Source organism: Cygnus olor, chromosome 9 (genome assembly GCF_009769625.2).
Source record: "Cygnus olor isolate bCygOlo1 chromosome 9, bCygOlo1.pri.v2, whole genome shotgun sequence".
NCBI classification, from domain to species: domain Eukaryota; kingdom Metazoa; phylum Chordata; class Aves; order Anseriformes; family Anatidae; genus Cygnus; species Cygnus olor.
The window spans coordinates 13535214-13559924 of NC_049177.1; the positions used below are offsets into that span (position 1 = coordinate 13535214).

Consider the following 24711-nt stretch of genomic DNA (forward strand, 5'->3'; position numbering starts at 1 on the left):
CCAGAAGCAAGCGCTCAGGCCAACAAAGTGCCTTCCTCACTGAGGAAGTGAAAAGGATACAAAGCAAGGAATATGCTCAGCTACTGCAGAATGGAAGTTCCCATGAAAACTTATTTGTGACAACTGGCAGACTACAAAAACCAAAATGAAGCCTCATAGAAGGTAAGCAGCAATTCACACTGCAAAGCTGAAAGCCTGTGACTAGCAAAACCACTTCAGTAAGGTAAGAGAAGCAGGTAAGTGGTGGCGCATCTTCAGAACTTCTTCACTGATCACAGAATAGGATATTTAGTATTATTCTCTATTTAGGTCTCCATATATCATAAACTCAATGATTTGAAATATTAGAGCAATTTTTTTAAACAAGCATTCAGTACATTGAGTAATAACTCCTTCATTCTCAAATAAAAGCAATGAGATTTCTTTTAATAATTAGAGGTAAGACAAACCATAAGGGGAGCAGCCTTTTAGAGTTTCCCCTTTCAGTTTGACATTGTACTTTGAGTAAAACCACATACAACATAATAATTAGGTCATGGTGCTCCATCGTATGTAAAAATACACAGCTAGTGGTAAATGCAAGCATTTAGGCAGCACTTCATGTCATGGATACTCTGAAATAGCCAGTTTAAGATGCATGTGTTTACAAAACACCAGAAATATTTGGTGAGAAGAAATACACCTGTTCCACAATGCCAATGCACAGAGGCCAAACAAGGAGCAGTCAGACTGACAATGTTATTTTCCTGTAGTCAAAAAACACTAAAGGAAAATGAAAAACACCGGTTCATAGAATTACTTCTGTCAGATGAATCGTTTCTTTATGTAAAGGACTGACCAGGTTACACTGCATTGTTGTTTCACATTTTCCTTTAAATTTTGGCTCAGTCTTCAGCATTCAAAAGGTGTTTTCTGAGAAGACACTGCTATGTTATTCTTACTGCAGCACAACCCTGCAACTTTTCCTCAGACAAATAAAACTAAGTGCTGAGTGCAGAACTCCCTGCACTACCAGCAGGTCACGGTTAGTCAAACCTAATGCCTTCAGTCCAGCTGGGATTTTGGTAGTGCAGAGCACTCCCTCTCTATTTATTAACAGTAACACACACACAGGGAATCACAGGCTGGCTGATGGCAGAGGCACTGCTGGGTCCAGCCCTGCTCCAGCAGGGCCACCCCAGAGCAGGGGGCTCAGGCCAGTGCCCAGGCGGGCTCTGCAGGGAGCAGGCCCTGCAGGGAGCAGGCCCCCGGCCTCTCCAGCAGCCTGTGCCCGTGCTCAACCACCCACACAGCACAGCACTGAAACGCTTCCTGGGGTTCAGCAGGAGCCCCTGTGGTCCAGTTTGTGCCCACTGTATCCTGTCCTGGCACTGGGCACCATAGGCAAGAACCTGGCTCTGTCTTCACTGCACCCTCCCTTCGGGTATTTTTAGACCCTGATGAGTTGAGTCGCCTCTCCCCCAGGCTGAGCAGGCCGCTATTTGGGTATCGTTAAAGCCCAACAGCCAGATATTTCAACGTACAGCACTGCTAAAGCAACTACACTTGAGAAACAGAGAATCAGCCTGCAGGACATCAGCACAAGGACAAGGACCCACACTGGGGACCCCGAGCAGCGGCACCAGGGGGCTGCCCCCAGAGCCAGCCGGGGACAAGTCACTGGGGGACAAGTCACCGGGGCATGAGGCAACCCAAAGGGGCCGCTGACATGCGAGGACAGCGGAAAATGCCGCTGTCACTCAAATCCAGCACAAAACGCCTCAAGTGGATGCTGGATATTCGCTGGATATTTTTAGTTTGGTCTTAAAGCGAACAGCATCCCTCATCAGCAGCTCAACTGGCGCCATGAAATTCCAAATAGTATTTTGGTCCTATGGCTTTCCTCCCAAATTTGTGATGTTGTAATTAAGGTATGTGCAGTTCCACAGAGAACAAAAAAACCTTGACTTTACAGCAAACAGTTTCTCAGCTGCATCAACATATACGTACATATTTACAACTGAAAAATGCTTTGGACACAAAGGCAAGTAGTTACAAAACAAGGCAAATCCTTGCCTACTGGAAATAAAGCACTCAGCCTTCAATTCCACAATAAATCTTTCACACTAGCAAAAGAGCCATTACAAACAGATCAGACTCCTCCCTCCCAACCTAGTGACTTTTTTGCAACATCAACAACATATTGTGATACCAGCATATATAAGTGTACTGCACAGACATGCATGCATACATGTCTGTGTATATATGCACACGTGCACATACACAACTGCTCCCAATTTACAGAAATATAGCTTTTTTTTTGTTAAGAACATTGAACACTGGCTTGGAAACACTGAATATGCAAAATAATTTTTGGAAACACAGATTGCTGAATCTCAGTCTCACAAGTAACTTCACACACATAACCCTTTATTTTTAAAGGGATTTTCCAGCAGTTACAGTTCTCATCACATTCTTCAATTCCTGTGTTAATTTTTCTGGAAAAAGCAGTTTAAACAACCTCAACTATATTGCTTACTATTCTAAGAATTACCAAATTATGTATGTTTTGTTGCTCTAGACCCCAAACAGTTGGAGTCCTAAAATGACTAAATGCCCGAGGGCACTGTTAAACCCAAACCTGCCACTAACAATTGCTTCTATCAATATGATGTCAGGAGGCATTTCCAGCCCTGCATCTCAGTGCAAGTCTCCTGTGTATTTAATTCTCCACAGCTGAAGAAAATGAAAGCCAAGTGCAATAAACTGATTACATGATGATTAATGCTGATTAATGGAGAATGACGACATTTTACATGCAGCAGTCAGTAAATTCAAAATGTTGTTCGAAGGGATCCCTAACGAGTAGGCATGATAATTCACTACTTCTGTCACAATCACCAAGAGCTAACCTCTGATAATCGAGTAATGCCTGGAACAAAATACATGCTATTTAATCGGAAATTTAAGGCACTGTTACAGTACACATCCTGGCAATCATTCATAGCCTATTAAACCCAGTTTATATTTCTAGGAAAGTCTTTTTATAGACCCACCTTACATCCAAACATTAAAGAGATTGTGTTGTTGGTACATGCTACTTTACAGTGGCATAGCATCGGAGAAAAACAATCCAAGTTTTTTATGCTAGGAGACATTTTTTCAGACCCTGTGCACTTCAATCGATCCACGACTGAGATTCCAGAAAAATGCCTTGGTAAGCGCTGCTTGCTGCCTGTCTTTGACATTTATTCTAGGTCCATAGTGTTCAAAAATAAGCCTTTACATCAAATAGGTTCGATCCTTCATGAAAGATTTCGCTCCATATTAGAAACCAGATCTTAAAAAAGGCAAGCAAAAAAATCCTGTGTCCATTTTTAAATTTTTCGAGTCAGCTTTGTACGTAATTATGCTAGCGTCAGCTCCAAGTGGCAACTGTATCGTGGCCCGAAGTAATAGCAGGATGCTTGCAGCCAGAACCCAGGGCTCGATCCAGCAAGGCAGCTCCACCTGCTGCAGTGCAAGGTCTGCTGTCTCCTCCATGAAAAGAGAAGCAACTCCAGCAGAGCCACTCTGCTCATGTATGCTGGTTGCTTAGGGGAGGGGCAAGATGTTGCAGCAAGGGACTCGTACACGGCCCGACCGAGACAGACCCAGCACCTCCCGCAAGGTGCTTTCGCACTGCACCAATGAGCAAGTGAAAGCCCCTTCTAAAATCACATGTGCATAATTGTAAAGCCGGGAAGTTGTAAGGCTAACAGCGGGGGATTTGCTGAGCTGCAGTTCACACTAGCTTTTTCAAGGAAATATAAGCAGACCACAGAACAAATGGCTATGGGATATTTAATCCTCATTTTCTAACATAAAAAATTCAAGGTTAAGTAACACATTAAAAGACCATTAACTGCTGAGCAAAACTCCTAATGGTCTACCAAAACCAATACGCAAACAGCAACAGAAATAGACAAATATGCTCCAACTTCAACACAATGAAATCAGAAGCTGCATTTTTTTCCCCCTGGTTGTCTCCAGGAAAACATGAATAATTTGGACCAGGCATCAACTTGGTTATGAACCACTGTTGGTAACGTGGTAAATTAATTCATTTCAAGCAACAGTACACATGGACACTCGGGAGAAAAAAACTGACAGAAACAGCACTTTTTTCTTTAGAACTGAACTGAATATGGCCATGATCGCCTTAAGATTTTTGTTCTTTGTTGTGTATTAACAAATCTAACACTACATATTTTTTTTAAATATGTTTTTGGTGTGGGTTTGGTGGTGGGTTTTTTTTGTGTGTGTGTGTGTGTGTGTGTTGGGAAAAGGGGGAATCAAGCTCTAAGGATTCAAACTATATATATATATTTTTTTTTAAAATAGTACCAGGGTCCCTGCAGAATTTCACTGTATTTATATGTTATGGCATCACATTACAGAATTTGATCAAAAACACACACTGATTTCTCTTCATTGTACCATAAGATGATAACCCTTACAAAAAACACATTTTAATTGTACTAAAAGATGAAAGCAAGTATTTAATACTCCCAGAAATGTCTGCTCTTCTCTTTAGGTTGCGACTGTTCACTGAAGTTTACACCTGTAGCAGTCTGTTGTCATCTCCCTTTTACTTTCTTCAGTTTACCTGATAAGCACCCCTTGAGGTAGAAACTTTAACGTGATGCAAAACTGACATCCACACTTGCAGCTCAGAAAACAGCAACTTCATGAATTATACTGGAGACCATCATCTTTACATAAATGTGCAGATTGAGGAAACCGAAACTAAGGCAAGATGTCTGGAGAAAAACGTGTAACTCAGCCCACAGTAAACCTCAAAATAAACTTCATTTGCATGAGGACCTCTTCCTTGGTAGAAGATGCAGGGACTACAGATGACAGCCTTTCCACACTAATAAGCATAGTTGTCTTTCCCCCATGTGCCATGACCTACGCTTTTTCACCAGCCAACCCTAGACGTGGCGTCCTACAACAGGTCGTTTTCTGCATGCATGGGCAGCAACAATGGTAGGACCAAAAGGAAAGTTCATCTTAAACATCTTGGAGACAGGAAGGCAATAAATAATACTCACACAAAGATACACCTTCTGTGCGTATCTACATTAGGTTAAGCTTCTGTTATACATACATTTAAATCCAAGGGCAGCCTTAAACTATAATCAAATAACTGAAGAACATAAAGCCCTCTAATTTCCTTGTGCTGTTTGGGGATCACAGCATGGTCTCTTTTCTAGAAAACTAGGGCAAAGCACAAGTAAAGAAACTTAAATACAGCACATGAAAAAGGAAAAAAATGCACAAGGGAAAAGGGAACTGGCAAGCACTGCCTGCTCCACAAGGAACACAAGAACATTCTTATACCACAACACCACCTTTTCTACTCTACAGCTCAACAATCCATCTTACTTCCATATATTTAATCACATTAATAGCAATTTCTTACTAAAATAATTCAGTCAAACGCATGGCAATTTCATTACAAAGTCAAAGAGCAAAAGCAGTTCTTGAACGTTGTACAAATAGCTTTTTGTGATACAGAAAATATAAGCTCTAATGTGCAATGGGCATAGAAGAATCAATAAGATATAGTCCTCACATCTACAAAGGATTCCATCAGTAAGATATGAAAGAGAAAGCTTAAGGCAATTACATCTACATTATTGATGAAGACCACAGAACATTTGAATCCTTCAACCATATTTTTACAGCTACAACCAAATAAACTGGTTACACGTCAAAATTGTCTTGATCTTTATTCTAAAAAATTACCTTGTTTATCACATCTAGTCATGCACAAACTTAAAAATACAACATTTAAGTTTGTTGAGTTAAAATATAGTTTGCTGACTAAATCCTGAGATTTATCTGTAATGGTTTCACTTGTTTGTAACAATTATTTGTACTCAAAGGCATTTTAAATATGCAGCTGTGAGCATAAAGCTTCCTGAAATATAAACAATCATATAAACACCTGCACTCAGAATATTAGGAAACCTACTTCTGAACTCTACAGAGACATAACCCCATTGATCTGATTCCAATTGAAAGTTGGATTAATGTTTTAAAAACGTAAAAAGCAATCGATTAACACACTAAGCTGCTAAGAATAATATGGCCTTAACTTCTTAAGTATCTCACAATGCTTCCTCTCAAGTTATCAGGCTGTGTTGGCGTTACCCCATACAACCTTGAGTTCCTTCAGTTTAGGCTCTCTGTTTCCATGCTGATGATAGAAAATTTTTAAACTGGGAGATTGCAAGGTACAGTATCACGACTTCTATCTGATGGTGCCATATACAAGAAAAAAAAGTCAGTATTCACTGAACACAGAAAAACAAAAACCTAAAGTTCTCTTCTTGCATAAGAGGGTTCCACCTGGTAATATACAAAAGCGTAAGTGACCTTTTATATGCAAAAAATCTAAAGAAACCAATTCAAAACTTTTAAAAACTGGCATTTGCTCAAAAAATAGTAACACTAAAACTGACTTTTCATGCTTATGAAAACACTACATAAAAAGAATTGCCCTCATTCCAAGTTTCTTTTGAATGTTTACTTGGCAATAACCTATCTTTTTGCATAGCTCCCATGTGCCCAATAAAAATACCAACATCATTAAGATCTTCAATTAGTAAGCAAGACTAATTTCGTTATTATCATAAAATAAGAAAGCTGTTACACTTCCAAGACTCCCTGAGCAGTATGAACATTGGATAGAGAGAAACAAATGTTATGCAGCATCAAAAAAGCACTACCAGCCTCTCAGACACTTAGTACTGCTGTTCAGCATTTGCCCACTTTTTTTTTTTTTTACACTGAACACACTGGGGATGCCTGTTTTCATCAATCCATGTGTTCTACCCATATCCTCGTACACCACAGGTTAGGAACCAGGAACCTCATAAGAAGCAAGACCTGGAGTTTTTAAACAGCATGAGGAAGAGAACAAACTTGGCAACTATCACTGCAGGCACCTATCAATCTGGTGGGACTCCAGGTCTCCAATCCCCAGAAGCCTGAAGAGGTGTACTTCCAGAATACCTAGTACAGTCCAATTTAAAAAAGTTTTAAATGACTTCTAATGCTAAAAACTATTTTAACCTCTTAGCCTCATAGTCTTAGCACATATATATTGAAAGAGTACACAGAACTCCAGAATTAGCCTACATAAAGAAGCTTGGATACTGGTTTAAGATTACCTCATACTAACAGAGAGCTCTAAAGTAGTGACTGTAACTCTATGCCTTATTCAAGGAGTAATTGTGTAAGCAATTTCTATAAGGTAAATGAAATTTGAATACTAGTTTCATAACAACCGATATCGGGTGCAAACCGCATCCATCAGCATCCAGGAGACTCCCTGGCATGGCTGCTGTCACTCCCTGACATAGGAGATAGCTATCCAAACCAATTTTGAGAAAGCAGCCAAAAATGCACTGCTTGTTTCTGCACACACCTGAATTTTGCCAGAAAATTCATTTGCATAGTACTTTCAGGCAAACAGGTTTATTTACTGAAAACACCATGACCTGAACATTCCCCCTGTAAAAGCCAACTGTAGCAGCTACTCCTATCTTAGAAGCACCTTTTTGCCAGCTTGACAGGTAAACGTGTGTGCAGGAGTTGAACCTGCAGCTCCTGTCACACCTTCGGTTCAGAACGCTGATGTGCATCTGCCCTTCAGGAGCTTCACACTCTGGTATACAAAATTTGCAGTGCCCACTCAGTCTGACCCATATGTGCCCAACGCAATCATCACAGAACACAGAAAAACAGAATCCTTTGCATTGTTTTAACAAAACACCTCCATCCACAATAGAAAAATCTTTTCTGGGACAATTAGAACACTGTAAATACGGCTCTCTCTTAAGGTGCCCAAGTCTTGAAGAATGCTACACCCCCATTAACTTCAAAGGCAAAGTGAAATGCTATTTTGGGAAAGGAATTTGATTAATAACACCACTTTTTAAAACTTGCCCCTTCAGCGGCATTTAAGCCCAGAACAGGTCCTATGAATAGAAGCTTTTCAGTAGGTGTTTGTGATTTTCTCCCAGTTTATTCCGAGTCTTAAATTGTTCAGCTGATGATAGATCTGGGACATCACTCCAAGGAGGTCCTCCATAAGGCTTGATAAGTCAACCCAAAAACTGCACAAGAACACTTTTCTTGCCCAGTGACCATCATTATGGGCACTATAAGCTTTTTGGAGTTGTCTTCAGTCCAAATCAGAGGGGAAAAGTCCAGCATCATACTGGAGAAAGAACCCAGAGGTACCTGCATTATGATGTCCTCTATATGCAAAAATAATCAGGCTTCAGAAGAACAGAGAGCAGGTAAGGAGATACGTATCAAAAATGTGCCACCAAACAGAGGAAGGTGAGGGAAAGGCTGCCTAAGCAACAACAAGCAGAATTCATATAACAAGAAAGATATTAAGAACGTCAATATTAAGAAGGTCAAATGGAAAAAAAGTTAAAAGCCACGCAGCTTATAACAGAATGATAGCACACCTTGCCAAAAGTTGCACAAACACATGCTTGACTTGGCAGCTGTGAAGCTCTTACAATTTCATGTTTCCAAATTTCAAAGGCCCAGAGTGGAATCTCTTTCCCTTCCTCCTGATATTTTGGAAGTAGTTTAGCCCTCCTGGAGCACGCCTTTACATTTTCAGTTTCCCCACAAGAAATCCCTGAGAATTAGAGGTGACAGAATTGACTAGTATGACTGCTGTGAAATCCAAAATTCAACATTTTTTTCCTAGCTGGAAATTACAGAACTGGGGAGAACATCTTCAAAACAGGCTAGGACTGAAAATAAAGGGTTCCTTTTGCAAACTTGGAGTTTGACCCAATAAAAAGGATGGAAATGCAGCAAACAGTGACACCATAGCATTTTCCTTCCCATTAGCTGGAAGTCTATCTGACCTCCTGTTAAAGTCACTGCTGAAAAGAAATTTTATCGTGTCTCAGTATATACTAACGTCTTTGTGAAGAAAAAAACAAAGTGGTGACTATTTAAAATAGACTTTACTCTGATTAGAATACAACTCAGCTAGGAAATCGCTAAAACCAAGACGTTCTACACCACTTCAAACATATTCAATAAGTTTAGAAACAGCTTGTGGTGGCTGGCAGGTAAGTACCCACCCAGTTGCTTGCTCATTCCCAACCTAGAGGGACAAGAGAGAATTAAAACGGGAAAAAAAAACCCTCACAGGTTGAGATGAAGACAGTTTAATAAGTAAAGTGGGGAGGGAAATTGACTTCCCACCAACAAGGCAGTGGGACTGATGCCCAACCAGTCTCCAACCACCAGCTACACTGGAAGACCTCCTCCCCAGCCTTACTGCTCAGTATGCCACCAAAAGGCATGAAATATCTCCTCGATCAGTTTGGGTCAGCTGCCCCAGCTGTGTCCCTACCAGTTTCTTGCCCACTCCCAGCCCACTTGCAGAGGCAGCAGCGGGATAAAGCAGAGAAGGCCTTCATATCCCCAGCACTGTTCAGCAACAGCTAAAGCACTGGTGTTATCGACACTGTTATGGCCACTAACCTAAAAAGCCACACAGCTGCTGTGAAGTAAATCAGCCAGCCCACCACAACCCAGTACACAGCCTGACCTGAAAAGTCCTGTACAATGAAGAACTGTAAGATCTTGGCAGAGTTACGTGGACACCATTCAAAAACTTGGCTGACATCACTTAGAATAATCACACACTTTTATTCTAAAAGTTGCCTTTGATGCGCTGTTCCTATCTGTCCGCAGGTAGGAAACAAAAATAAAAGCATGCATATTGAGCCCTGTTTAGTTCCATCTCACCGTCAAAGATTTCTAGTGAGCTACAGACACTTCATTCTAAGGATAAAACTGATAAGCTAAAAAAGCCCATTAAACAAACTTTCTGAGAGCCCCAAAAGCTTTACTCTCATATCCCTCAACCCTTTCCCACCCCAGTGAAGCTTCCACCCACTTTGGATTTGAAGTGGATCAACCTTAAATGCAAGAGATAATCAGGCAAGTGAGGTTATAATTTGAAGTCTTTGCTCAGTGGTAAAGATGGAATCCTACAGGGTGTGATTAGCTGGGACTGCTCTCCCCAGTGTCAAGACCGAAAAAGAACAAGGATCTAATTTATCACCGTGGATCATTCCCTGCAGGACCCAAGCTAATCATATCTTCCTTAATTAGACTGAGACAGAAGGCTAGTTTGATTGACATTGTCGTGCAAAAATTACTGGGGAGGCACTGGTGCAGAGAGGAAAGAGACAACATTTTCTCTAGAATGGATAACGCACGAAGATCCCTCTGCTATTGAAGGATTGCTCAGAATCTGATTAATTTCATCCTATCTTTTTGAAAGAGTGCCTTTCAGAGCAGCAGTTTTCAACTGTGGACTACCTTTTATATGGTCTGTGCAATGTAAACGTAGCTAAGAAAAGCAGCACTGCTATTGAGTGACTCTCAAACTATTAATCAAGCATCTGTGCCTCCACTGGAAAAATGAGGGCACATACGCTTAAAAAAAAGTGAAAATCCGGGAGAGGAAATACAATAACAATACATGCTTTTATCCAGTGAAGTCTCATACTACAGTTTCATTTCAGTGGCTGTTCATGCTTCCCTGACACAACATCGAGAAAAGACAGCAATTGGATATGTTTCTGCTCTACTGCTTTGATGCAGCGCCGAGTAGAGGCTAAGAGCCACTCACAGCCAGTGTAGATGAAGTGCTGCCACAATACTAACAATGGGTTGAGTTTGTGTTCCTTTTTTTTTTTCCTCCATTGCAGACAGTGAGAAGGCTGTTCCCAGAGACAGACAAATCAGTCCTCCAGTCCCACTGCCTAAAAGCCATGAAAGCAGATCATGTCTTAATTATAAAATAGTTCACTGAGAGCAGGAGAGAATCTAGGCACCAAGAGGATTCTATCAATGCTCAATTATCTGTCATATTGGGCTCTGCCTAAACTACTTACAGCTTGCACTGTTTCAGCCTTCTGTCCCCCATAAACACCATAACCTTCTTGGCACAGCTACTACTCCGCCAGTCGCTTCCCAGTACCAGCACAGGGGTTTGCTCTATCCTTGCTGCAGAACTTGGCACATCTTGTTGAGCTTCCTGAACCTCCTCCTAGCCCAGTCCCCCAGGTCCCTGAGGTCTCTGTGCTAAGGTCCTGCGGTTTCCTCTCTTGGCCACTTGAACTAGAGGAGCATCATCTGTCAGCTGTGTCATTGTTCCAGTAACTCGTGGTTTGAGTTGTATCTGCAGTTTATGAAAAAAACTTTCAAACTACTGATCCTAGACTAAGGCCTGCTTATCAACCCTGCATATTCAACATGTTTCTAAACCACCGTACTTCAGCAAGAACCTAGGGCATCACACGCACCCACCCTTATAAAACACCAGCAGCTATTGGTACACCAACTGCACATCTCTTCAAAATTGAGTTCTCCTTCCTAGGATGTTTCAGCAAAACGCAGTAACTTCCTACAGAAAACAGTGCCCTACTTTAGCTATGAGATTACTGACAAAGTTAGGACTGAAATACCTGAGTGAATGTGACAGCATGTTAAAACACCATACCAAATGTAGGTCTTTCTCCCTTCCCTTTAGAACACCTAGAAAATACTATTTTAACTATGAATTTTTTAAACCAAGTGGACAAAAGCTATTAGCTCAGAACAGGAGTTCCAATATTCAAAAAAGAAACTTAGGAAAGCAGACAGTATTATTTCTCTGAATAATTGAGGAATTCACAGATCTTGAATATTGCACACACTTCTGACCTTCTCATCTGAGAAGAGTTATGACAAAAATCAAAAAAGTACAGTGAATAACAGCTAGGATAAAGATACTCAGTGGCTTTCATCTATGAAGATTATAAAGTGAGGAGCCTCATCTGTCTCAAGTAAACAGCTGAGCATGGGAACTTGATACAAGATCTTTAAAAAACATAAATGGCACAGACAAGGCAAATACAAAGCAATTATTCACTAATTTAAGACCACACAGGCATTAGTAGACAATGAAATAATCGAGCAGATGTTTTAAAAACACAAGCAAAAGAAACTGCTGTAGAACTTACTGCCAAGGACATGAAGTCTTCAAAAATAAACTACAAAACAGCAAACCAAAGGTAGACTAAGGTCTAATAAAAATGTACAGCTATAATCACTAGCTCAGGAAGTCTTTAAGATGCTGCCTTCTGAGGTGGATCACCAACTGAAGCAGGCACTTATCCTTTCCTCACAGCTTTTTCCTTAAGACAAACTACTAGTCATACTCGGAAGCAGAGTCCTACGCTACACGAAGTCTGGGGTCTCATCCTCTATTTTTTCCCCATACATTACACTCTCCTCAGCTTCTGTGAGCCACCTGCTGTGAGGAACCAAAGAATTCTGTGTTACCCTTTTTGATAAAGGAATTGCTTTTTCGTCATTAACCAGAGGTTGCATATACCTGAACATGACTTCAGAGAGTCCATGAAGAATCATGTCTCACGTTAAACTAACAAAAAGATGTTTTGATAGAATTTCAGGCACATTAAACCACTTCGCAAGTAAAAGAGCGCTTACTTGCTCTCTCCCTACAGCATCGCAATCTGATCAATCCACAGAACAGTCAGGTCACAACAAAGCAAACTTCACTACCTTTCACTTGGATTTTTATGCCATTTCCACCACTCAAAAGAGACTAAGACAATGAAGGAATTCAAGGACACTCCTTATCTCAGGCAAGAGATTTAAAAACAAACAAAACCAAAAAAAAACCACACCAATCTCCCCTCTGCCCCCAAATCTTTCAATAATGATTCTGAACCTGGAAAACTCATGTCTATGGTCCTATTGCTTCCTTTTCAAACTACGTTTCCAAATCTGGTCAAAGTGTCCCAAATCTAGTCCCTCCTACATTGCAACTTAAACCCCACGTAGGAGAAAGGGCACAAAACTTTGAATACAGAATATCCTGAGCTGGAAGGGACCCAACAAGGGTCATCAAGTCCTACTCTTGACTCCAGCTTAGAATTGAGATTGTTGTCCAAGAGCACTGACGGGCTTGGGGCCATGACCACTTCCCTGGTGGGAAATAAAAAAAAATTTAAAAAGGCAAAGTATCAAAAAGATTTTCCAGAATCATGACTGGCAAACCAAAAACTTAATTCTAGCTCTGTATGCTGCAATCTAATACTGCAGTTCTGTGCTTTTCCCTACCTTTCAAAAAAATCTTGGAGGGCAGAGAAAGCCAGGCCAAGTTTTCTAAACTGTAGATATCTGCATTTTCCTCCTTGCTCTCTTGACAAAAACACTTTACAAACAGTAGAGGGCAGCATTTCTCTATTTCCACTGGAAAGGATTTCTCTGCTTACTTAACAGTAGTGTTTAAGAATGTAAACCACACGACAGCCTACAGGACACCATTTTTCCAAAGTCTTCATTTTACAACAATACACTTCACACCCTATCCTATACAAGCATCAGAATTAAAGCAAAAGTAAAAAACAGAGTAAAGATTTGATTCTGCCAGAAAGTTTTTCATTTCATTCATTATATTCATGACCTGCTGACAAAAATGTCTCCAAATACTGTTTTATAAATAGTGGTGCGCTGATGATGAAAAAACACAACACCACTTAATTCTGATTTTATTCTCTGAATGAATATATGAAGGAACACTAATTAGTGGGAGAAAAAGTAAAGGCTTCTAGGATCACCAGTGACTTCTAAGGAAATAGAAATAATCCTATTTTGTAATTAACTTTTCTGTTTAACAGGATAATCAGATACATAGTTCTCCAATCCTTGTGTCAGGAAAGCTACATTAGAAGAAGCTACAGCAAATAGCACTTATTATTTTAGATAACCTTCATTTTGGGGTCCAAAACCCAAACTGATGATTTTCCTTCAAAATTACAGGAATTGAAACAATTTTTTCCTGCTGCATCTCTCGAATAACAAATTCCTAATAAACAAATTAATGTCATCTTTAAAATCACCCAGCTCCATCACAACGAGCTAGTGTTATCTACATTATAGTTATAAAAGGCTTTTATTGAGCTAATTACTTTAGCAACAAGGAACCTTTTGATTTGTGCCTTTAATTTGTTTTGGCTTAACTCTTATTGTTCCTGTACTAATATTTGGTTTGAGCAGTTATTGCAATTTTTGTATTTTGGAAACATTCCCTTTCTAGTTAAGACAAGCTCTTCCACTTTTTCTCCCCCCCCCCCCCCCCCCCCCCCCCTTTTTTAAGAGCACTTCCCTCACCATTCTAGCACTACTCCTAGCTGTGTGTGTACACAACACAGGGTGGCAATTACATAACACTGTATAAAACAGTACTTTCGAATCTCCTCAAGCTGGCCAGATGGTCTCCAAGAAATATTTCTCAACCAATTAAAAACAGGATGAGAGTTATAAGAACCATGCTACTTCTAGCCCAACGTCAAACTTCTCTCCATTCCCCTGTATTTCAACTGCTTGCGTAACACTAGCTGAGTACATCAAATACTGTAGACAACCTATTAGGAAGTAAGAAAATGGAGAAATCGATGCATATTTCACCAGACAAGACATGATGATTATCTCCAGGAAGTTTCCTACAAAGAGCTTTTAAGATGTGTTGATTATGAATGGGTCACTAAGTTCGCCGCTTGTCCTCAGCCTAACAGGCATTGTCATCGCATCAAGACCCACTGCAACAAAAAGCAACGGCGAGCTCAAGTATTCACTAGCTGTCTTCATAGACTGAAGGAAGGTGAAAGCAGTAAGTAAAAAAGCTTCATGCAATAAGCTAGTTCTAGTTTCAGCTTCTTGAACAAGTTATTTTCTTATCAGTCCTAAGGACAAAGAGCAGTGGAAAGGTGCTGCATGCATGGGGTTGGTTGTTTGTTTTGTGTTGGTGATTGGTTGTTTTTTTTGAGGAAAAAGTATAGTTCATTAAAACACTTTTTTTTTCTGAACCATGCTAATGCAGTCAAAATAGATTTTCTGCCTCAGTTATGTGATGGTTGTATTTTATCACATTTTTACAAATAGAAAAACAAAAAAAATGAAAAGAGGTCTCTTTTGGGTAAAAGCTTTACAAGGAGATACAGGAACACACTACAAGTCAAACACACTTCTGGATTACTGTGTATTTTCGAAGAGACAAATGTACAGAAGTAAAAAGTCACCTATTAATTATAAAAAAACGGACTAAGTTCATCATTACGACATTCCAGGGAGCTCAGAGTTATGACAAAGATTAAGAAAACCACGCACAAGTGCAGGAAGGCGAGAAGCGTGCCTGTTCAGTTCTAGATTAACCGCTGCCACATTTGGCCAACCCATGAGCTGAGCACCAGGAGAGCCCCAGGCAGAGACATCTCTGTAGGCTGTTCAAGAGTCTGCTCTCGAGCTGCCCCACTTGCACATCCCCACTGTACAGAAAACACAGCTCACAACAAATGAGCAAAGCACTCCCCAGGCGTGTTGGCTTAACCGGGTAATGAAGACACTACAACTATAGGAGGGGAAATGCAACTAGCATCCTATTTTTCACAGTATGAAAGAACGTGTCACATATATGAGGGAAAATTCACTGCAGCAGAGAACTCCATCTCAACTGCACACTTCAGAGACACCGAAACCACAACAGGCACAATCAGCCTTGTGGAAACAAGGAAGGAGAAAAAACATCCTCAACATTTATTACACATCATGTGGGCACACATGCACCCACTGCTAGAGCACACACACACGGAGGATGTAAGGGAGTCACTCTTGCAGCCACCATGGGTCGGTCACTAAAATGCCCTGAGCACTGTTCACTCCCTGTTGGACATGCAGATGAGTTCAGAGAATGCTGCTGACTTCTGCCCACACTGACCTTTAAGACAGTAGCCCTTGGTTACAGTTCTACCAAGTATCAGAACTTCATTAAAGCATTTCTTCCCACCTCCCAACCCAGGATGTGGCAGCACACGGTCCTCAAAGAGCCAGCTCCAAAAAAGTCACATTACCACTTCTGAAAGTATGAGTAATATCCACTGACAATATAGCAGGCTATGATTAAGCATCAAATCAAGAAAACAGTGAAAAGAAAAGCAAGCCTTATGTTTGAAAAGCCCTGGTGCAACTTAATGCATTCGCAAAATAAAAGCCATCATGCGCTGTGCCAGCTAGTAAGACAGAACTGACTAGTGGCATATGAGACAAGTCAGCCAGCAAGTTCAGCCATCCTGAAATCTCACTTCAAGTAAGACAGGAAACACTGTTGGGTTTTGGGTTGGGGGTGTGCTTTTTGTGGGTTTATTTTTTGGTACAAAGAAACCTAAATACCCTTGCCTGCTGAAGGAATCGTGCTAGGGACCATATGTCCAACTACGAACAACCCTACATTTATTCACCCACTGTTTTCTCCCACTGTTTTCATTACAACAGGAAACTATGCCAGAGCTGCTCCCTCTGAGGGTCCGGCTTCAGAAGCAGCAGACAAGGAGACCAAACATTTTGATTCCCCTGATTCCCCAGTGCTCTCCTCTCCTCCTTCCCAGAGCACTGAGCTGTTAAAGCCTTATCATTTTACCTGCCTTTTCAGAGGCAGAGACAATATAACTGCTCAGAACAATCAAATTCTCCTTTCCAGCAGCTACCTTTTAACAACTCTAGTGCTCATTTGACTTTTCCATGAGCTGCTTTAACTCACCAGCCAGCAGAAAAGCATTCCTAGTAAGTGAGCATTAAAGAAAAGGGGGTAGAAGCACTCTCAGTTGCAGCAACCTGACACATCAGTTCACTGTCACACCTGAAGCTACAGATTGAGTTGTTCTCCCATAATAAACAAGGGCCACAGAGCAAAACTGATTAGAAATGAATGCTTCACTCTGCTACTCCCATTAATCCTACCTGAAAAATTACTCAAGCTGAGATCACCAGATCCTCCAAAATAAATTCACACAGTTCCAGAAGGGCAACTGGAGTTCAGAAAATGCTTTGAAGGGGTCTTTTGTATAGCATTGATTTCAGAAAGTTATTCCCCTTTTTTACTGCTGTATTCAGCATCTCCTCCAACCTAAATATAATCCACACCATGTTCTCAGAATCATGGAGAGCTGGAAATACTCATAGCCCATATGTTCTCAGAAATGCAAGTACTGTTATTTTACAGCCATTTGTTGCCCTTCGATCAACTGCTAACCAAACATGCACAGAACTGATGCAATAGCCAGATAATGCATTTGCCACTTATTTGTAGTATAAACTAGCAGCTTTTCCTTTTAAAAGGGGAGGGGAAATAAATACAAACTTCAGGACAAACATTCAAGAGCTTCAGGTAATGCTCATCAGCTTCACATAAACACAACAAACATTGGTCCAATTATCCCATTTCTTCAAGGACTCACACTTGAAGAAATACAAGCTTCACTGATTTGCCTGCCTAAAAAGCTACACAGTTGTTGTTAAACCCAAAGTTACTAGAAAAGATATAGTTTCTAAATACTTAGAGTCATTTAGAAAGAACAAGCAAATGCATGCAAACAAAGGTTCTCTCTGAAGATACCCTGTATATGAAGCATGTGGCACAGATTGATACGCTTGTGATGTAGTTTCAGTGCATTCTGGTGAGATAGACAGGCCCATGTAAAAGAGAGCCATTCAAGTTGACCAAATACAGAGTAATTGCCTCTCACTCCAGGATCTCCTGGGCCAAACCGTTGGCAGCTGGTAGAGCATCATGTTAACAGAATGACGACAATTTAAGAAAATCCTTTTTAAAAAGAAGTTAAATGCATAAAGGTTACTATATCCATGTAATTGATATGTCGTAAGACAAACTTTTTCCTGATGGCTTGCATTGGTCTATTTTCTTATGCTTTCTTCATCCTGCTTTTCAGATTTTACATGTCAGGTGACTTTACCATGTCCACCATTGTCACTTTGTGCCAACTTCTTCCTCACTCTTGATGTCTTCACTTGTCTCATTATGCACAAACCCATCCATCTTAGGAACTCACACAAGTCACCTTTCAGTTCCATCCATGGAACATGAAATATAGTGTTGCGTTAGCTATAACTTCTGGACTTAACTGACCTCATGCTGCCTCGTGTTGTCCTGGGCTTCTTTACTTGCCATGCAAGGGGAAGTATGATCCCTGGCAAGTCTGATCTGAGCAGTAAAACTTCAAGCAGTCTTTAAAGCACTTGTTCACGACCACAACAAATACCTGCAGTGGGAATGTCATTTCGCCTGGTATGACTACAAAATCAGTATTCTCTGCTTGTATTCCTCCTCATTTTTGTCAGATAACCTTTAAATCCACCTACAGCATGCATTCCTCATTCTTAACAGCACACCTCGTCTCCTGTTCCAAACGATGATCAGCCAATCCTTTAGTCTGCAGGCAACCACCCTTGGTTTTGACACCTACCAGCTATCCTAGTAGGCAGCTGTTTCTTTGGCACTGCTTTATGCTTCAAGATTACATACAGGAGCAATTTCATACCATCTGCTGACACTGCCAACGTTACTGTAGTGTATAAGTCTTTTTTTTTTTTTCCACTTCCCAAAGTTTTTATGATGACTGATTCTGTACGCATTCCTTCAGCGCTCTTAACCAGATGGCACATCAAAGCAAATCGCTGCCTTATTTGCACTACTCAATTGGCTCAGCAGATAACTATGATTTATATGCAATCCAATCAAATATATTTGGAAAGCTATTTGTATTTTAGTGAACACAAGAAATGTTGGCAAAATGAAGTTCCTTGCCAAAACCCATCATGACACATCACTTACATGTGCCAACTTCCAAGAGGTGCTGTGGACTAATTTAACACTCAGTGTATTTCTTAGGCTTTTAGTTTAATTATTTCCCATGTAACTGAGTTTTGATCTCTACGATTTTAAATTCACAAAATTCTAGGATTTGTTGCTCCACTTTAAGAAAGTATCCTTTGGGCCCATCAAGTGATTTCTGTATCGGGTTTAAACATAAAAGCTTAAACTGTAGTTGTTTCCATTTTCACACCCTTGTCTCCATCACTCTTTATTTCCTTCCAACATCAGTCTTTCATTTTTCTACCCACAGTACCTCCAAAAAGTTAACACTGGCATAGGAGAAGTTAAAAAGCATTTTCATACACTTTATTAGATCATATTTTGAATACAGGGGCAGGTACTCCGAAAAGCCACCAAGACAGCTAAGTGGCTAGAGCACACCAAGAAAAGGTTCAGAGAACTGGGCTTGTTTAACCTGGAGAGAAGCAGCTACAGGTTGAGCTAGCAGCAGCCTTCTCATGTCTAAAAGGTGGTTACAAAGAAAACAAACCTTACCCCTTTGTTGCAGTGCACCTGCAGGAAGAGAGATGATGTTCAAACTAGGTAGCAGAGAGAGGTACTGAAGGTAAACACAGGGCAATCTCATATATACACTGCCCCCTTACCAAGATACCGTGTTTCAGCTACTGTCAGAAACAAGGCACTGGACTAGACAGATACTGCTCTGGTATTGCCCAAAAGCAATACGCTTCTCAGTGTTTTGAAACAAAAACAGTATAAAATCACTCTTTTCCACTGCTGTCTTACTAGAAATATTATTCAAGGACATTTTAAATCACTTGTTCAAATTCAACTATTTTACTTCCAAGTATACTACTGAACAACCAAGCCAAGGATGACTGCTCAAAAACTGCTGTTCTGGAAAAAATTCATGATTTTTCATATTCTGTATATCTTAAGTGTCATGTACTCATTTAAAACTGTTACTTAAATAAAATCATTACTGTAAGCACAGCCCACGTGCCTGCTCTTAATAGTATCCATGGTTGCAGTGATGCAAATTTGCCTACCTACATCAAACCAAATGTGCCCACATAAGGAGAGAAAAAATCCTGTATTAAATCACTATTCTTTGCACTGGATGAGTGCAAAGTAAATCAGTTACACCTTAGAAAAAACAAAGTAGTTCAAGGACCTCTTTGCCCATCGCGAATACATCTTCATTCTGAATTAAGCACAGCAGAATTATCAAAGATCACATTATGAAAGATCTCAAATTCACTGGAAAACTCATCTCCCTGACCAAATTCTTTACTTTGCTGTACTGTAATAAAGAATAACAATGAATTGTTTCAAATATTTCTCCACTCATAGAGGAGAAAGGGGTAGTAGTTATCACTATTTCTAATCCTATCATACATTTTTTAATGCTGATTTGAAATGTCATATGCATTCATTTTCCTTTTCATCACAGAAGTAGATTCAAGCACAAAATTAAGGAATGTATTTTTCTTTAGATTACAGCTTTCAAGTCATCAGATGCACTGATGTTCATAGGAAAGCAAACAGACCTTTTAAAAGCACCAGTTTAAATTAAACAGCTTTAGTTACAGATGCAAGGCACTACAGTAACATTTAAGTTAAATGGGGCCAAAGCTTCATATGAAACAGACAGGAAGGATTAGGTGGTGAAAGCTCCAGGTGGAAATGCATGACCAGTCTAAGCCAATCTTAACTGCTGTTGAAGGAAAGGTGATCTCGTCCTCTTCCATACAGCACTTCTGTGAACAGACTTGCTGGTTTAAGCATTAGCCCTCATAGGGCTAGGCTGACCGTACTAAAAAACAATGCTTTTTTTCCCCAGAATAAATTTTCATCTGGCTTAACTTTCAGGATAAGTTATCTTTCTGCTCTTAGACAAGTAGATACAGGAAACTAAACAAACACACGAAACTAAAGTCAAGCAGCCCAGTGACAAAGATGACAACACTTCCCCCTCCCTTTAAAATAAAAGTACATACAACAAAATTCAGGTACATATGAATTTAACCAAAGTCAAGGAATTAACATCTGATCCCAGTTTCAGAGCACCAAAGGTAGTATTTTAAAAGAATTACAGCAGCAACACCAAGAACTAACGTAACTAATCAAACTTGTGATTTTAAAGAATGTTTCACTTCCAAAAAATGCACAGCTTAAACACCAGGAAGACCCCTTTGCTGGTGACAGACAAGGTAACTTCACCCATTCCAGTCAGCCTATGCTTCCTCCTGTCACACAGAACCATAAGGATCTATACCTTGCATTTTAATAGCTAATCACTAAACCCATGCAATATTCTTAAAGATTCTCATACAAACCTCTTTCTCAAGAGATAGAATGAAATTAAACAAGTTTCATTGTTTCAAATTATCTAAAGATATTGCCGAAAGCCTGAGCAGCTTAGTAAACAATTAAACCTGCAGCTACTTGAACAACCATGGAAAAAAGGGAGCAATATAGGATACCACTCTACCAATAACAACAAAAATGAAAATATTTTAAAAGCACACAAAAGAGCCTAATCTATCCACATTTCATAAGCACACTACTACTATACATTCCATTTATGCATCATGTTTTTCCTTTAGCAGTTACAAGTGGACTGTATTCAAAACAATCACCCACAAAACTTCATCCTAGTACACAAGTAATTACACTAAACTATTTGCATCTCTTCATCTCAAAGCAGCAAGATGCCCAGATGACAGAATACACTGAAATATATATCCATCCCTAGCAGGAATTCCCAGATTTATCACCTTTGATAAAGGTTATGTAAAACATGACTTGGAGTTCCACATTCCAGAATAAAAAGCAAATTCCTATAACAATTCTCTTTAAATGTGCTAAAATAGCAAAGAACCTTACTGCAAAATGACAAAAAACCACATCATTCTACTACACGAGTTTTTCCAATGTGCACGATCAGCTCTTAGAAGAACTAAGATCTGTGACTGTTCTTAGCAACAACTACAGAATTTATTTTCACAATCAGTACATTTAAAGTTAAAAAATTCAACACTAGGAAACAATCAAGACATTTTCGTTACAGGTAAGCAAACCCTATAAGAAAGGTTCCAGAACTTTTAAGATCAGAGGCATTAATAAAAAGCTTTATCATCTTACCTTTGTTGTTACAATGCACAAGCAATCCATTGTTTCAGCATAGCAGGTATCTTTCCAAACATTTAAAAGGTTTATTTCCAATCACAGCTAAGCACCATCTCAAATGAGGAGAAGCACACTTACTGAATGGTCAAAATAGTACAGTGTGTGCCAGGATTCCCTTTGGAATCAGAGGTAGAAACAACGTGGAGAAAAAAAAGGAGAGCAAGCTAAAATACAAATGTTTTAAGTTTCATGAAAGATTCTCAACCTATTTTGATTATCTACACCTGAAAATCTTGAACTTATCCTTGAAAATATCTTAGAAAAGATGTCAAGTCTTATTCCATACCAGGCAAGTGCCTCCTCATATTCTGTTCCACATACTCCTCTTTCAGGATTACCTAACACATGAGAGTCATAGGGAATCATTTGATGAAAAGCAATACAAAATTATTTACAGCAAATCTCAATTCAGCTTCTCTTAGCTGGTTATGATTTCCAGAATGAAGCTGTCGTTCAAAAATAGTTATGGCTGGAAGCAAGCATTTCTCCTCTAACATCATTTCAGCATTTGCAGACTGAAAAATAGCTGATTTCTTAGGCAGTAATGAATGGAATATTCCATGTAGAACAGGGAGAGAAGAAAGTGGCAAGGAAAGAGTAATGCATATTGCAAGAGAAATGCTATTTTGAGCCTTGAATTAACCTAGAATTTCATTTCCTTTTGTAATGCTGTAATGCAGTGACAAGGCAAAGTTTGTGTGCACAGGCATTGTCTTCTCAGCCCAATTAGCACAGCTGGGAAAAGTCAAACATGGGCACAAAAGCTAGTCTGTATACTAAGTAACACTAAACTGGCAGTTCCATAAACAGGTAAGAATCTCATTATACTAATTTAGCACACAAAGAATTGAAAGCAACTAGTTAACACAGTTTCAGTTACCTTGCCCTGTTAGGTCTCTCTCTCCACCTTTGCTACCTGCACAGGGAAGCATTTTGAAAACTATTCAATAGACTATTTCAAACTATTAAAATATCATCTGCATTATTTCACATTCAGCACAAGACGTACAACTAGTCAAACTGTATTTCACATCAGCAAACAAGTCTAAAATATTCTAGGTATCTACCTAGGGCATTCTCACTATTCTCTTTAAGTTTAAAAACAACTTTCAAAATCAAGTCCAAGCAGTACCTGGTATGCATTGCATTAGTACAAGACTGTTCTCTCTCCTTTTTTGTCCTTCAAAGAGCTATTTTTCACATCACATCATCTAGAACAATAAAGCTTAATTTAGTAACAGCCTACTAAACACCTAGACAAGTAGCTGTCCCAGCACCTACTGGGCTCACACTTTGCTCCCCCCGCTGCAAGACACCGTAACATGCCGCAGCCCACCACCTACCATGGTCATCACTAATCTCAGGTTTAATGCAGCTACGGCACGCACACCAACATTGAAAGTCAAATTTTATCCACAGGTATGCATCTTCTCAACTTTGAATGAAGTACACACATTTCAACGTGTCTTAAAACCAAAACCAAAATTGGCTTTGTTTTAAATGAGTTTTTCAATCTAAGCCTACATCTGAGAAAGTGGCCGGAGGCTTAGAGAGCACGTACATACACAACAGAAGCCCCATGTACTGAATGGTATCAAATATTGGTTGGCAAGCTTCGGCTCAAGACAGCTATAAAATCAAAGAACAAGAATGCCATTTTCCCTTTAAGCAGATGTAACAGCAGAAAAATTGCAATTTTACCCCACTTGACTCCCTGGCTCTATACCATACTATGTACTAGAGGGAAGGAAAAAAGCCAATAGTTAAAAAAAGGTAGAAAGTAAGAACTATTATTCCTAAAATTATGCATTTTATTTTTTTAATTTAGGGACAAGGAAGGGAGGACACTACAAGATAATTCTCCCATTTCAAAATATAAAAAAAATCATTAAGCAAGAAAACCACATGCTAGCAAAAACTACTCAGTTCAGCTTAAACAGAACTTCAAGGTAAACCCCATACCATGCAGCCATCAAGACCATGATTTTTACCTCATGTGTCCAAGTCAAGCCAGAGATACTTGTTATTACCTTCACATTGTCTCTGAAGTCTAAAAAATATTTCTAGTATGAATACCTAAGTAAAGTTTTCACTACTGCAAAGCATCAGTGGGAAAACCATGCATCTTTTGGACTGATATGGCTAACCCAGACGGAAGTATAAATCTCTGAAAACAGAGATTCTTCAGAAAACAGAAGCAAAGCACCAGTTAGGTAAGCTGTCGGGACCTTCCTTTGCCAGAAGAAAAAATACTCTCATAGCTCAATACAAGGTATCGGCATGCAAATTATTCTTGAGTTTCCCAAGTCTTCTGTTGAGAAGACTGCTTGTTATGTGCTTTGAACAGAGGACTTGATAAAGCACAAGCATCCAAGAAGACAAAAAAAGAGCAAATGCATTTTTAGGTGGCTTGGCACATATCCAGTGCCTGGCCCAGAAATGTCTCCAATGACCAGTTCAAGACATGCAGTCCACGTGCATGCTCCTTGCACAAACTTCACTGCACAAACTTCACTGCACAAGTTCCTAATAGTACGCCCAAGCTCTGCCTGCCCATCATGCTCTGTACATCATAGGCAAAAATCAACGATGCTTTTTCAAATTTCTCTCAGCCATCTTGTTCCAAGATTAAGCTTCTACAGACTAATCCTGGCTACAACTGGCTTATGTTCCAGGGCAATCACTTTCTTCTCTCCCCTCCTTTTTTTAATTCTCATTTTCTTTGGGAATCCTTT

At 39.8% G+C, this 24711-nt stretch overlaps 1 protein-coding gene across 19 annotated transcripts in view; it reads right to left on the minus strand.

Moving 5' to 3' along the window:
* DLG1 (discs large MAGUK scaffold protein 1) overlaps positions 1-24711 on the minus strand; it is a 151626-nt gene that overhangs the window by 101016 nt on the left and 25899 nt on the right. Inside the window, exon 1 of one of the 19 annotated variants that reach the window (XM_040566724.1) lies at positions 21932-22427. The exons of 15 other annotated variants lie outside the window; for them this stretch is intronic. In XM_040566724.1, the coding sequence (XP_040422658.1) occupies positions 21932-21961 (30 nt within the window). In that variant the 5' untranslated portion in view covers positions 21962-22427. Of the gene's footprint in view, positions 1-3035; positions 3517-21931; positions 22428-24711 lie in introns of those variants that run through there. 3 more of the 19 variants (XM_040566722.1, XM_040566720.1, XM_040566723.1) reach the window with 3 other exon arrangements.